This window comes from Carassius carassius, chromosome 21, assembly GCF_963082965.1.
Source record: "Carassius carassius chromosome 21, fCarCar2.1, whole genome shotgun sequence".
Lineage (NCBI taxonomy): Eukaryota > Metazoa > Chordata > Actinopteri > Cypriniformes > Cyprinidae > Carassius > Carassius carassius.
In genome coordinates this window covers 29,941,948-29,956,601 of record NC_081775.1, presented here as the reverse complement: position 1 = coordinate 29,956,601, position 14,654 = coordinate 29,941,948, and the positions used below count along the sequence as shown (strand labels likewise).

At 35.9% G+C, this 14,654-nt stretch overlaps 2 protein-coding genes across 10 annotated transcripts in view; both read right to left on the bottom strand.

Moving 5' to 3' along the window:
* Positions 1 to 4,749, bottom strand: part of LOC132098104 (myotubularin-related protein 3-like) — a 50,621-nt gene extending 45,872 nt beyond the window's left edge. For 3 of the 6 annotated variants that reach the window (XM_059504233.1, XM_059504237.1, XM_059504238.1), the window contains exon 1: positions 4,587 to 4,749. The gene's annotated coding sequence lies outside the window, so the exon portion shown is untranslated. The remainder of the gene's footprint in view (positions 1 to 4,586) is intronic. The other 3 variants (XM_059504235.1, XM_059504234.1, XM_059504236.1) reach the window with 2 other exon arrangements.
* A 5,362-nt stretch (positions 4,750 to 10,111) lies between these two features.
* Positions 10,112 to 14,654, bottom strand: part of LOC132098106 (homeobox protein cut-like 2) — a 160,845-nt gene continuing 156,302 nt past the window's right edge. For all 4 annotated transcript variants that reach the window (XM_059504250.1, XM_059504247.1, XM_059504248.1 and 1 more), the window contains 3 exons: positions 13,453 to 13,641; positions 12,475 to 12,751; positions 10,112 to 11,421 (listed from right to left, as the gene is read on the bottom strand). In XM_059504250.1, the coding sequence (XP_059360233.1) occupies positions 10,743 to 11,421; positions 12,475 to 12,751; positions 13,453 to 13,641 (1,145 nt within the window). In that variant the 3' untranslated portion in view covers positions 10,112 to 10,742. The remainder of the gene's footprint in view (positions 11,422 to 12,474; positions 12,752 to 13,452; positions 13,642 to 14,654) is intronic.

The window sequence follows — 14,654 nt, the reverse complement described above, 5'->3', positions numbered from 1 at the left end:
ACTGCTTTTCACTTTGGTAAATATAGCTGTCCTGGTGCTGATGGTACTCTGTGGGCAAAGGCAGGCAGAGCCGTTCATGAATGCTTGTGTGGTGAAATCAAGCCAGTGGTTGGGTTGAGTTTTCTGAAAACAGCCTTAATTTCAGGCTTAATCACAAATAACTGACTCAAAGCCTTTTCCAATATTACATATCCCATATTTACCTGCAAAAAGTTGATTTATTGCAGGAGAACACTATATGGATGAGCTCAAAACTACAAACATGAACTAAATACCACAAAACGTGTCAGTAAACTGTAACATCAAAGTTTTCTTGGAAGAAACAAGCAAGTTTTCAGACATAAACTTTAAATGAGAAACACCATATCATTGATTTCTCTTCTCTGGAAGTGTACTAACCCTCAACACCAACCGGTTTTTATCTTTCTTCCTATGAACGCTATCTATGAAGCTCTACTAACTAATGAGGCATAAAGAACGAGACGATGATGATAACAAAACCCAAATTGTCAAAGACAAAACAGAGCAGAAGTACACTGTGTCACGATTGGGATGATTTCAGTGACCCGTGTGTCTCCTGAGAGTCATATGTGAGTGAGTTCAGTTGGTTCATGGCCAGAGGGCAACAGCGTCCCTATGCAAAAATGTTCAAACACATACTTCCAGTGAAGGCCACACCGAAGCCATCTGGAAACTACTGATAAAACATATCTCTAACAACCAAACGCTTATGTTTACTACAGCTGAGGAGCCTGTCTTCAATCTGATTGGCCCGTTTAGTGTCTTACAACTGTAATGCTGTCTCATGACCCTAACAAATGACTGTGCAATGTGGTACATGAAAACTGTTCAACATGCAAAAGTAATTTTATGCAGTGCCAAACCATTTCCATGTCCAACAGCACTGTTTCAGGCAGTAGGTTCTGCTTATTCCACATGGCAGGCCTCATCTGTATTGGGTATTCAGAAAAATTCCCCACTTCTATTCAGGTCATCTGACTGCAGGTGGACAGAAGAATCATTCAGTGTCTTCTGTCCATCTCAGATGTCACTCTTACTGTCCTGAAGGTTAATCAGCATTGTGTGCTCTCATTCCTAAACCACCACTGGGACTGATTCTGTTGCATTTTAGTGCAGTGTTCATGCAAAGTACGCATCTTAATGTCCAATTTTAATGTCATATGACATGTTCAAGTTTTCTGTTATTATTTTCACTCGCAATGCTGCAAATCACAAATTCTTTCTAAGAATTTCATTTGTTATAATGAAAGTAAACATGTATCATTAAACTGGAACTGTCATATTGTTATGCATTCTTTTCGAAAATTCCAGAAAATTGATAACTAGAAAACAGAAACTAGAAAAATTGTGTTTTACTGCTTTTTTTCCATAACATTCATTTTAAATTAAAAACTCATTATAAAATTTCATAAAAAAATTATTTAATTTGCTGTGGTGCTGGAGATTGAACAGTGACGGAAAATAAACAAAACTTACAACACTAACAAGAAAAATACAATGGTTCCAATTAGTGTTATGTGGTTTCAAATAATAAGAGAAGCATTTGTACTGAGAAGCATTTATAAACATATTTTCCAACAAAATACACATTTAAGAGCATTTTATTCCAAATTCACTTAATTCACATTGATGTGGCTTGTTATCATAGAAAAAGGCCTAAAATATTTCATTTTATATTATCACACAGCTCTCTGGAATATGCTTTTCAAAATAATGATACTGAACATCAATATATTTTAAGGTAACATATCAAAGGTAGAAAACAACCCTAGTTCCAATAAATATATACACACTTGACATGAATGAACACATGATGGTACATTGTTAAAATGCATGTAGAACATGTCCACACTTTGGGTAAATTAATAAGACTTCATTCATCCACTAAACATCATCACAACACCAGCTGATTCAAAGACATAGAGACTTTAATCGACAAGGAAAAGTTAAGCTAAGTTAAGCATTTTTAAATATGGCATGATTGTCCAAGTACTTTGTGGATTTGCTGTTCTCCAAACAAACAACAGGAGCAGATGTGTATCATTATGATTTCATTCATAAACTCAGCCCCTCGCCCTCCTGTCACTCTGGTTTACTATTGATTGCCCAACAATGCCCACAACATGCGTAAATGTCAGTGACGTGTAAACACACATTCATTCAGGTTTTATCTGATGCTGTGTTTAGATGTCATGCATTTGAGCACTTTCAGAAGGTTAAGTGACTTTTAACCCGATGCACTTCATTCCAAAGTCACACCATGAGTCAGATTCAAACTACATGAGAAACCCAACACCAAAACACAACCAAAGAGCCAAAGGATCATCTAGCAGCACCACGCGGATCTGACAGAAACACAACAAACACAACACATGCCTCTCTTCAGCGGCACCAAGACAATTACACATTGAAAAATACATTCATTACCAAACTGAAACTATGGTAACTGTATGGAGTGCAACAGCTGGGGCTTCTGGACGTAAAATCCCAATTGATTTTCTCCACAAGGAAACTGGTCTTAAAAGATAACTTAAAAACCTTTAAAGAAAGGCATTCTGCTATGATGTTGTTTATCGATGGCATACGCTTTTGTTGAAGTCATCAGCCAGCATTATTTCAACATATTTTTAATAAGCATGTTCAACACAGAAATTCCTGGTGGTAAAACAATATTACTCATGATTCCAGAGAGAAATATAAAAACAACCAGAGAATCACGAAAAGCAAAATGCACCAAACACATTAGCGCCTGTCTACTCTGGGATTGCATTTCTTTCCCTTAAGCTGTAAAAAGGACGATTCATCCAAAAGAAAATATTATGGTGTTATATTCTCACTCTCAAGTTGAGTTTCTTTCTTCTGTTAAACACAAAATATATTTAGAAAAATGAAGGCAACAAACTGTTGACAGTAGCCAAAGACTTTGAAAGTATTTTTTTCTGCATACTATGGAAGTCAAAATCTACCATTTAATTTGACAGAATAACTATTTTTTGGGTGAACTATCATTATATCTTTTGTCAGATTTTCAGACACTTTTTTTTTGCTTCAAATTAAGTGAAGTGAAGTGAAGTGACATTCAGCCAAGTATGGTGACCCATACTCAGAATTCGTGCTCTGCATTTAACCCATCCGAAATGCACACACACAGAGCAGTGAACACACACACACTGTGAGCACACACCCGGAGCAGTGGGTTTGTATTAAATTAAAGTTTGTATTATCCTCGTAGCTGATTGGTTTGGTTCTTGATTCATAACTCTTAAAACAAAATCTTTTGTAAAATACCTATGGCAAAAAATACTACCGGAACCAAATCTGCTGAAAAAGCTGCACTTATTCTGAAAGCTTCTTAGTTTACAATACTTGAAAACGATCAGTCAGTTAGTAAGAACAGTCAACATGGTAATAACTATGGTATTCTAGTGGTTGTTCCTACAGTAAAAGTGTCTTAAAAATATTCTATTTCGTCTTTATATGGTTCTTGAATTGTTTGAATTAGACATCATAACTTATTAAATGTGACCCTGGCAGTCAAAGTATAGCCTACTTGTATAGCAATAGCCAACAGCACATTGTAGGCTATGCGTCAAAATGATAGATTTTTCTTTTATGCCAAAAATCATAAGTATATTAAGTAAAGATCATGTACCATTACGATATTTTGTACATTTCCTACCGTAAATGTCAAAACTTAATTTTTGATTAGTAACATGCATTGCTAAGAACTTCATTTGGTTAACTTTAAAGGCGATTTTCTTAATATTTAGATTTTTTTTGCATATTCAAATTCCAGATTTTCCAAATAGTTACTGTTAAACATTAAGAATTACTCACACGATGCAATGGTAATCATAGTCTCCACCAAATTATAGTAGCTATTACAGTTATTGTTCCAACTGTGAAGTCATAATATTACAGGATCTGTAAATGTAAGTCCAAGAAGCTTCCAGAACATAAACTGTATTAACAATAACTATATTAACTTTATTATACTGGCAATATATGGCAGTTAATGTCTCAATTGTTAATATTATACAACATTGTAATAAAAATGAATCCAAAATAATGCATTATGAGTTCGTAAAGCATTATTTTTGCCATGTCGCCCATATATTCCATTCAAATAGTGAGTGTGTTCTTATTTCTAACAATCGCTGTGAATAATACGTAATGAATGACAGTTTTATTGTTGTTACAATAAATTAAATCCGGTTGCCATAGTGAACTGTAAAGGGCGCGATCTGTCAGATTCGCGGCGGTTACAACAGCGACTGACTGTAGAGCTAACGTTAGCGAAGCAAAACTGAGCACTAAGGCCACGTTTCTTCCAATATCATCGGTCAAGCTTAAACCAAACCATCTAAATAACATAAATAACCGTGGTATTTCACCGCTCATGTGAAGCATTTCTGACATTAGTACTCAGCCGAGGCCCGCTTCGGTGTCTGTTGTTGTTGTTGTTGTTGTTGTTGTCGCGAGCGGAGGGCGGACCCCTCTGATAAGGCCTCAAAACACACCGAAAAACACCCGCATCCCGCGCCGAAGGCACTCAGCTCACTCACCTGAGAGGCAGAGCGGGTGTACGCTTTCTTTCGAGCGGCAGGAGAGAAGATTAACGACGAACAAATCGACAAATGGCACCTCGTAGCCATTTGCAGAATCGGCCCGTCCCACCGTGGAATCCCGTCGTCATCGCAGGGCAGCTACCACGACGTCAGGACGTCACGACGCAGATTGCGTCAACACGTTCGAGCGTGTGGGGGAGGGGCGTATATGTAAACAAGCTTTGAAGTGGATGCGTATGAATAAATTAATACTTAGAGATAGTGGAGATGGGAATTTGACATAGAAATAATGTCGGTTAATTTGAAAGTGTTACAGTTGTCACTTATATTTACTCCATATATGTTCAGGTTTATTTAGTATGGATTGTTTCTGTAAAATAAAATTAAAATTCTAAAAACTTTTATCTATTAATTGTCTCTTTATATCTAACAGTTCTGTCTTTTTTTCTCAGAATTAAAATAATTATTTTTTATATTATGTTATATATATATATTAAATATTTTTAATTTTGACTTTTTATCTCACAATTCAGACATTTTATTTTAATTGCAAGTTAAAAGCTCTCAATTCAGACTTTATATCTCTCAGGGAGAAAAAAAAGTCAGAATTGAGAGTAAAAAAAGAAAAAAGAAAGAAAGTACAATTTGTGAGAAAGATCATCAAATTATTTTTTTAAATCATGAAATGGCAAGAAAACAAACATTAAGCAACTGGCCTTTTGATTGTTTGTAAATGTGCATGTAATTTAATGCAATGTAAAGCTTTTTTTTTTTTTTTTTTACAAATTTTTTTTGTCATAAAAAGTACAAGGTATAACAAAAAACACACAGACAAGATAAGTTTATACAGTGATGTACTGTATTCAATAATGACTCAATACATACTGTATGTGATTAAAAGACACATGACATTTATTTGTCCTCTCTTTAACAACCAAAGCTTTAAGTGCTCTGCAACAAGGTCATGGGAAGTGTGTGCAAACACACCAGAACGTTACAGGAAATTGGAATGAGGAAAAAAATGACTATTACCTAGCCAGACTTTCAGCGCAAAAGAGGAACAACCAAATAGTTTTGCCTCCTGCTTGTTTGAGATTTCAATCTTGTAATCATCACAGAGCCTCATTTACACACACTCCAAACACAAACACACACACTTAATCATAAGCAAAACCGACAATTAAGTTTTCAAGTTTGACAGTTTTTTAATTCTTCAGTGAGGCTGTTTAATTACTAATATTCGAATGAACAATAAGCCAGTGTTTCTGAGGACTGTGGGATAATTCAAATACAAACACACTCAAGCACCAGGGAAATTAAAGTAATCTTGTTTTGGCCAAGTTACTTATGACCTCTAATTTTATTAGACTGGAATGCAACTTTCCACAAATAAGGTACAAAACAGCCTGAAAGGCTTGACAAAATCAAGCTATTTTCCTTTTCAGCAAGTGGTTTGTGAAAGGAGGCGCTTCACCTTTACAAAATGTTGATAATTATCTTCAGGAGGTCAAACATTTTATGTTGTGTTTATTTTATATGACGTGTTCTGGGACCAGGGTTATTGAAGTTAAACTAAAACTTAATGCATTCATTATTTGAAAAGAAAAAATTAACTGAAAAAAAAAACTTCTAAAAAAAATAATCTTATTGCAAAGGAAGCAACTTAATTTAATCGAGTTAAACTTGATGTACTAAAATAAACTAAAATAAACACCTATACAGGCAACAAAAAAAAAAAAGATAAATGCCAAAAATGTACAACTAAATTGCAAAAAAAAAAACATGTAAATAAAAAATGTATTTATTGTAGTTGTTGTTGTTGTTTTATAATAGTGAAAATAATTTGGTGACGGGTGGGAAACAGCAAAAAATATTTTTAGTTATTAAAATGAGTTTTTCAGTCTAACAGATGTCAATTAGACACTTACAACAGTCATTTTTGACATTTTGAAGGTTTGAAGGTCAGGATCTCTACGGTGGGACATTTTTAGGATTTGAAGTGTTTTAACGATCTAATTTTCAATGAGATGATTTCTCACATAACAGTTCTCAAACAAAACTATGCATTTGCGCAACTAAGAAAAGTCAAAGTGTACCATATTTGTGGAAAATACACAGCATCCTCCATTATAACCTGCAGGAAGTGAAACAGTGTAAGTGCTGATTTCTTGAACAAAAATACAAGAAACACAAACATTCTCGGTACTCAAAAAAAAAAACATACAATTCCAGTGTTAACAAAAATGCATGAAGTAAACAAAAGAAGTTTAGATTGGCTAAAAATCTGTTGTCATCAGAGATATTTATTACATGGGAGATAAAAAAACAAGTAGTTGTCGTTGTTTCATTTGAATCAGCAGTAAAGGTTTCTGATGACGTCAGTCCCATGCATTCAGATGAGATGCCTTCAGATATTCTGGACCTTTTGTTGCTTATTAATCATCACAAGAGTATGAATTCTAGTACATGAGATTGTTATTTCCAGTTGATCACATATACAAATCGCACGATCCGAGAGATTTACACTTCGTCGAGAACACTGAAAGAAAAGCAAACGGCGGTTAGGAACAATAAACGCTGACCAGTGCTGTGACCTGACAGGTTTTGTAAAGCTTAGAGAAGCAAGTCTACCCTGAGAGAAGTTTCTAGAACATGGGCAAGCTTGCCAGACCACCTCTGGCTCTATGTGTTTGGTTAATATAACTGTACACTCTATTAAATATCATCAGCACGCTAGTGTCAAGGACCTAAGATATATCCCTTTCAGTAAATGTGTAATATTTATATAGATATTTACATATGTTTTAAGATCCGATCCTCAGTACTTTTAAGACATGTGCAAGTGTTTCCTAACAACCTCGATGAGACGCGAAGGCAAAGACAAATGCAGAAGAATTCAGGGTTTTCTAAGTGCTGCATGTATTTTTCTTGTGTGGTACCGAGGAGCTGCAAAATTAATTTGAGTCGATCGACAGCAGCAAAAACACATCTGGACTGATCAAACACATCTTTTCAGCTTCGTGAGAGAGTTGCACAACACTAACAGTCCGTTCTGTTCAAGAAAAAGAGTGTTTGTTTTGCTTTCGGATTTCTATTGCGTTTTGCGAATGAACATCTGCTTCTCATTTTAGTGTTATTCAGTGTTGGACCTGAAACAGACTCTACGCAAGTATGTGTTTCCATCGACACAAGAGAAAAGTGTCAGAATGCAATCCACTGATGCTAAATACAGAAACCAGCAAGTTAGTTCATAAGTTTAGCTAAGATTAATTAAAGTTGGTCATTTATAACTAGCAACCCTAATATCGTGTCTGATTAAATGATACAAGAGTAAAAACAAGATAAACAATGAATACACAGGAAGAAACATCTTATATTTCATGTTATTGGACACTGAGAGGCCTTTGAGGCGAAAAGAGTGAGAATCACTGATATAAACACCGTAATTTTTTTTCCAGCTGTACAAATATTTAGGCATTCTTAAATCAAGATATATTTACTTAAAAAAATTCCTAAGATATTAAGTCTTGTTTGCTGAAACAAGAATCAAAATTAAGTGATTCTATGCTTAAAACAAGTAAAAATATCAATGTTTTCCCTTTGAATTAAGATTTTTTCTTGTTTCAAGCATACACTCGCTTAATTTTAAGCATCAACTTAATCAAATATATTTTGATTTAATACTTTTTAGATATTTGACACTTTTTTTTCCTGCAGGGAAGGAAACGCTATTGCAACTTTAAGTGAATTTAGGCATTTTGCTAATAACAAAATCGTGCTACCTTCACTTTCATGGAACTGTCCTCCAGAACAGTCAGTAAACCTGAACATGCAGAATCACTTCTTACCATCTACAAAGTCTAGTTTTGTCAAAGAGACAGGACTAATTCCTCAAGAGACATTTCAGAGATAGATGTCAACTAGCTGAAAAACATACTTGCATAGAGTATGTTTCTGGCCTTTTAATATGAAATAAAACTTCAGTGAATCTCCTGCAGTAACACGAGCACATAAATATCAAAATCACTTAAATACAGCAAAGTAGACCAAGTGCTCATGGGATACGAAATAAACAATTAAAGCACACTGAAAACAGATTCTCATCTGATTTCCATTATGTCATAATTCAATTTTAAGTGCATTGATTTTAAACTCCCTGCTAAAATGTGTCTTAATAATTATAAAATGACCTGAACATACAGTAAAGTGTCCCAGCGCCGTAGATACAGTCATTCTCCACAGGATCAGACTTGAAGTTGTTTCATTCGGTCGGTGGAAGTTTGCAGAGACACACGGCTCTCATGAGGGAGGAAATGAGGAACGAAAACACAAGACCACGACTGCATCACTGATCAGTTTAAAACATATGCATGCTAATCATTCCCCGTGAAAACCCGTCCCTGTCCACCAGTCGCTGCTCTTTGAAGCTCGACTGAAACTTATCTTACATTATATCCAAACCTTTCAGGGAAAGACTCCGTATCAGATGTTGGAGGTTACAGGAAGTGTGTTTGTGTGAGACCAGCTCGTCGGGACACTGAGGTACAGCTGGAATCAACTATTAAGATTGGGTCACAAAAACTGAGTTTATGACTCACTATTTTTAATGTTTTCCATTAACAAATATCCAAAAATTCTTAAATCAAGACACATTCATTTGAGAAGCAAAGATATGATGTCTTGTTTACTGAAAAAATTCAAATGAAGTGAATTTATGTTTAACATTATTACGTCAGATAATAACAATCATCTGTCAGTGGAGTGAGAAAAATAAACTATTTTTGTCTTATTATTTTTCTTAGCCCACTTACAGATTTGTTTTTTGTTTTGTTTTAAGAAAAAAACAAACAAAGCTATTTTTTTCATGTTTTTAATGTGAATTGATTTAATATGTAAGGCCTTGTTTTCTGAAAAAAAATTAATTGAGTTTATGCTTACAATATCTGTTGGTGGGTTAAGAAAAGAAGTAACACTTTTTATTACAACACGGTCATATTTTGTCTTGTTTTAAGCATACTCACTTATTTTTTACCCTTTTTTTAAAATCTCAATTTAAGTATGATTATTAGATATGTATACTGTAAAACAAGACTGATTCAATGAATTAATTTTCATTAAAGTGTGTTAATGCTTAAAACAAACAAAAAGAAATCTGCAAATTAGTTTTTTTCAATGGTAAACCAAGATTTTCTTATCCCACTGATAAATATTTTTAAAGCAAATTCTCACTTAATTTTTTAATTGTTTACAATTCTGATGATATTAAGCCTTGTTTACTGAAAAAAAAAACAATTCTGCTTAAAACAAGAAAAACATCTGCTGATGGGATAAGAAAAATTCTTGTTTTAAGCAAAAACTTGTGTCTTTTTGCTTCTCAAGTAAACATCTTGATTTTAAAATATTTCGATATTTGTACTGAAAAACAACAAAAATACAGAGTAAGAATTTTTTTTAAACTGTGCATAAGAACACCGGTGTAAAACCTCAAAGTATGAAAAAAAAGAAATTACGTTCACAAAATCAAGAATGCATCTACCATCGTACCGACTTTTTACATTTCCTTTTTTCTTGTTTTTTGCCATTTTTCTCTTTTTATAGCATCGCTCAAGTATATCACAGGTTACAATCTAGAGAGGAAACAGAGGGTAAATGATGTTCCATGCTACATCTTGTTCAGAGAAGGCTATTGCAGACGATTTCTACAACACACACAATCACACATTGTACGCTTGTATAACAAAAGATCCAAAACATGTCACCAAGAAACTAAATACATATGCAATGTTCACTATTTAGAGTCTTTTAGGACTATCCCTCGGTCAGAGTGAAGCTGTCGCACGTCACTTGACTCCGCTGTCCCGTCTTACAGACAAAAGTTGAAAAACTGCTATTCAAAAATTAGCAAATTTGGTCATTGTCTCTCTCTCTCTCTCTCTCGTTTTGTTTTTAAATAAGTAGTGCTTTTTGATGGCTTAAGACAGAGGTCTTTTATTTCATAATCTCACCCAGTGGCAATCTACAAGACGTCAGTGTGCATTTCATGACACTGCTACGTTAACTCTCCTCAAAACCAGCTAGTGCTGTGACGCAGAATCCAAAGTGACTTTATCAAAATACCTAAAATGTGTTTATAAAGTGTGTTTATCTGACGCTCTAGAACTCCCACTCGAGCGTCTCCTCGCGGTTGGCGGCCCGCTCCAGGCGATGGATGATGTTGTTGAGGTTGGCCATCTTCTCGTTGCGTCTCTGAGTGCTTTTGTTGAGTTTGGGGTTGAGCGAGGGCGAGTGATGGTGGCTCGGGGCCGGCGGGTTGGGAGGTGACGGGGAGATGGGGGCGGAACAGGACGGGACGGGGGACACAGACATCATGAGGCCGGGTGAGGACGCGGCGGAGGGCGAGTTGAGCGACACCTCCAGGCTGCTCCGGGACGGTTCGGATGAAGCCTTGAAGCTGACGGGATCCTCGGGTGACTTCTCCAGCTCCTCGCCCTCGTGGCTGTTCCTCGGCGGTTCGGCATCTTTGACGCCCAGCGAGCGTTGTGGAGCTGTTTCCGGGTCACTCTTGAGCTGGGCGAACTGGACGCCGACGGAGAAGCACATGGCCTGCCGCAGACGGAGATCCTCGTCCTCGTCCGGCTCGCTGGCCTCCTGTTTAAGGGTGAAGCGACGCAGGGCGGCGCTCAGAGGGCGGCTGCGGACGACCGAGGGCTGCTTCCTGTCGTCGTGGTCGGATACAGGGCTGTGGGACGTCAGCGGGGAGTAGTTGTTGTGCTCGGCGTCCGTGTCATTGTCTTGGAGACCCTCCATCAGGACCTCTCGCCGCATGCGGGACCTGTCAAGAAGAAGACAATAAGAGGAAATACATTTACTGAAAAGCATGCTTTATTTACAGTGTACAATTTTATACATTTAGCAGACGCTTTTATTCAAAAGCAATCAAAAACAACAAAAGAGCAATGATATACAAGTGCTATAACAAACTTATGCAGTACACATAGCAAGGGCTTTAATAAATAAAAAGAAAACAGATTTAGAAAACTAGAAAAAGAATAGAGCAATCTAGTGTTAGAGGTCTTTTATTGCTTTTGTTAATTGTATAATAAATGAAAAGAAAACAGAGCGAATACAAAAGATTAGAAAGCTAGTTACAAGAAGCAAATGAATAGAGTGAATGTCTAAAAGTCATTATCATTGTTTTCACATGATTTCACCAGTGTTTACTAAAACTATTTAAAAAAAATCAGGAATTGAAATAAAGTTAAAATTAAATGAAATATTAATATTAGATGAGGGGGGAAATTAGAAATGTTGTTTTGGCAACTGTCTGAGATCAATAAGTTGAAATATTAAAATGACTAAAACTAAAGCTAGAATAAGAATGAATAAAAGCTAAAGCTATGTAGAAATATTTAAATGAAACCAAAACCAATAAAAATGAACAAAAGCACATAAAATAGGTTTAAGTTTAAATAGAGATGTAATAAAAGTTAAATCAAAATGTATTAAAACTACACATTTTGAAAGCACATAAATAATTTGAACATAACATCATTTTAAAGCAGCGCTTTTGGATCCGATATCATAGTGTCTCCTACTGTGATACTGATACTGTATCCTACAAAATGAGCTCTGGTTTTGATTGGGACAATCAAAGGAAATTTATTTAGAAATTAGTCATTGAAAAAAATCTGAAATTTAGGGGTATATCGAAAGTTTATGCCACTGTTAATGCTGTACAGTTGTAGCCATACGATTCTCTGTTTCTCACTTTTGAGTTCCTCAATTATCCTGCAGGGGGAGCCAAACTCCCATTTAAAGCTTCAAACGCTAACAACAGTTTGGACACAAAACTCTTTTAGGACATCTCTTCCGGGTGGATTCGGACCTGTAGTTGTGGAACCAGTTGATGACGGTGTTGGTTTTGAGGTTGAGTTGGGCGGCCAGCATCTCGATGGTGTGCTGAGAGGGATACGGCTCCTGCAGATACGCCTTCCTCAGAGCCTCCTTCTCCTCCGCCGCCAGCACCACTCGGGGTTTCTTGGCCTGGCTGAAGGGGCAGAGCTCCAGCGCGGTCAGACCTGGACTGATGCAGTCTGAATGAGCGCCGGGGGAATCACTGTCTGAGCCGGGACTCAGCAGACCGTATCGCCTCTTCAGATACGCTGGAGACACACACACTCTGTACTGAAGCAGTGTCTACAAATTATGATCAACTGTCTCTTCACAGAAAGTGTATGCATGTATATATATATATATATATATGACAAATTCACATAAAATTACTAAAACTTCAACTAAAATGAAAAAAAAAAAAAAACTGAAAATACAATAATAAAAGCTTACTCCAAATATGAAATACTATAATTGTACATAACTCTAAAATAAGACTGGATCTGATGTGTAATTCAGCGAATCCAGTTATTGTCTGAAAAGTAAATATTATTAATACAATTTGGATCTTTGAACGTTTGCAAATTATGGTCAACTGGATCTTCAAGGTATCTTAAGCAATAATAAAAAGCTTAAGTTAAAATAATACATTTAATAAAACTGAAAAGGTAAAAAAAAAAAAAAGCTATACAGAATTATTTAACAGATTTTAGCTGTCAATTCAACATTTCTTATTGAACTTGTTATTGTATGTTAAAGATTTTATTCTATTATTTATATTTTATTTTACAGAAAATCATTTGCAAATGTTTTAGTTCATTATAACAACCTTTGAACAACAATATATGAATGACATTGGATTATACTATTTTGCATCTAATTTATTAATAAAATTTAGATAAAATTAAGAATAGAAACAGAATCAAAAATGAATAAAGAATGAATACATTTTCCAAGTAGTCTGTTCTCTCACCTTTCTTCTCCAGTTTCTTGACGTCTCTGAGTTTGTCGACGTTGTGCGGGTCGTTGAGCCACAGCTGCATGCGGACGAACGGCTCGCGTCCCTTCAGACTGAGCTTGTGCCACGGCTTGGGTCTGGACAGCAGGTCAGACACTGAACCCTGAGTCAATCCCAGAATGCTCTCTCCAAACAGACGCTGACCTGCGTCAACACACAAGCTCACACAGTTACCAATCCGGCCCACAGTCCTTCAAATTCTCCTCAGATGAACATTAAAACAGTAAATCAGTTCCAAATCTTATGAATGCATTTTTTGCTTACTTACTTAACACTTTTTTTTTTCAGCAAGGATGCATTAAATTGATCAAAAGTGACAGTAAAGACATTTATAGTGCTACCAAAGATTTCTATTTCAAATAAATGATGTTCTTTCTATTCATCAAAGAATCCTGAAAAATGAAATGTGTCAGTTTCCACAAAAATATGAAGCAGCACGACACTGATAATAATCAGAAATGTTTCTTGAGCAGTAAATCAGCATATTAGTATGATTTCTGAAGATCATGTGACCCTGAAGACTGGAGGAATGATGCTGAAAATACAGTCATGGCCAAAAGTTTTGAGAATTACATAAATGTTGGAAATTGGAAAAGTTGCTGCTTAAGTTTTTATAATAGCAATTTGCATATACTCCAGAATGTTATGAAGAGTGATCAGATGAATTGCATAGTCCTTCTTTGCCATGAAAATTAACTTAATCCCAAAAAAACCTTTCCACTGCATTTCATTGCTGTCATTAAAGAACCTGCTGAGATCATTTCAGTAATCGTCTTGTTAACTCAGGTGAGAATGTTGACGAGCACAAGGCTGGAGATCATTATGTCAGGCTGATTGGGTTAGAATGGCAGACTTGACATGTTAAAAGGAGGGTGATGCTTGAAATCATTGTTCTTCCATTGTTAACCATGGTGACCTGCAAAGAAACGTGTGCAGCCATCATTGCGTTGCATAAAAATGGCTTCACAGGCAAGGATATTGTGGCTACTAAGATTGCACCTAAATCAACAATTTATAGGATCATCAAGAACTTCAAGGAAAGGTTCAATTCTTGTAAAGAAGGCTTCAGGGCGTCCAAGAAAGTCCAGCAAGCGCCAGGATGGTCTCCTAAAGAGGATTCAGCTGCGGGATTGGAGTGCCACCAGTGCAGAGCTTGC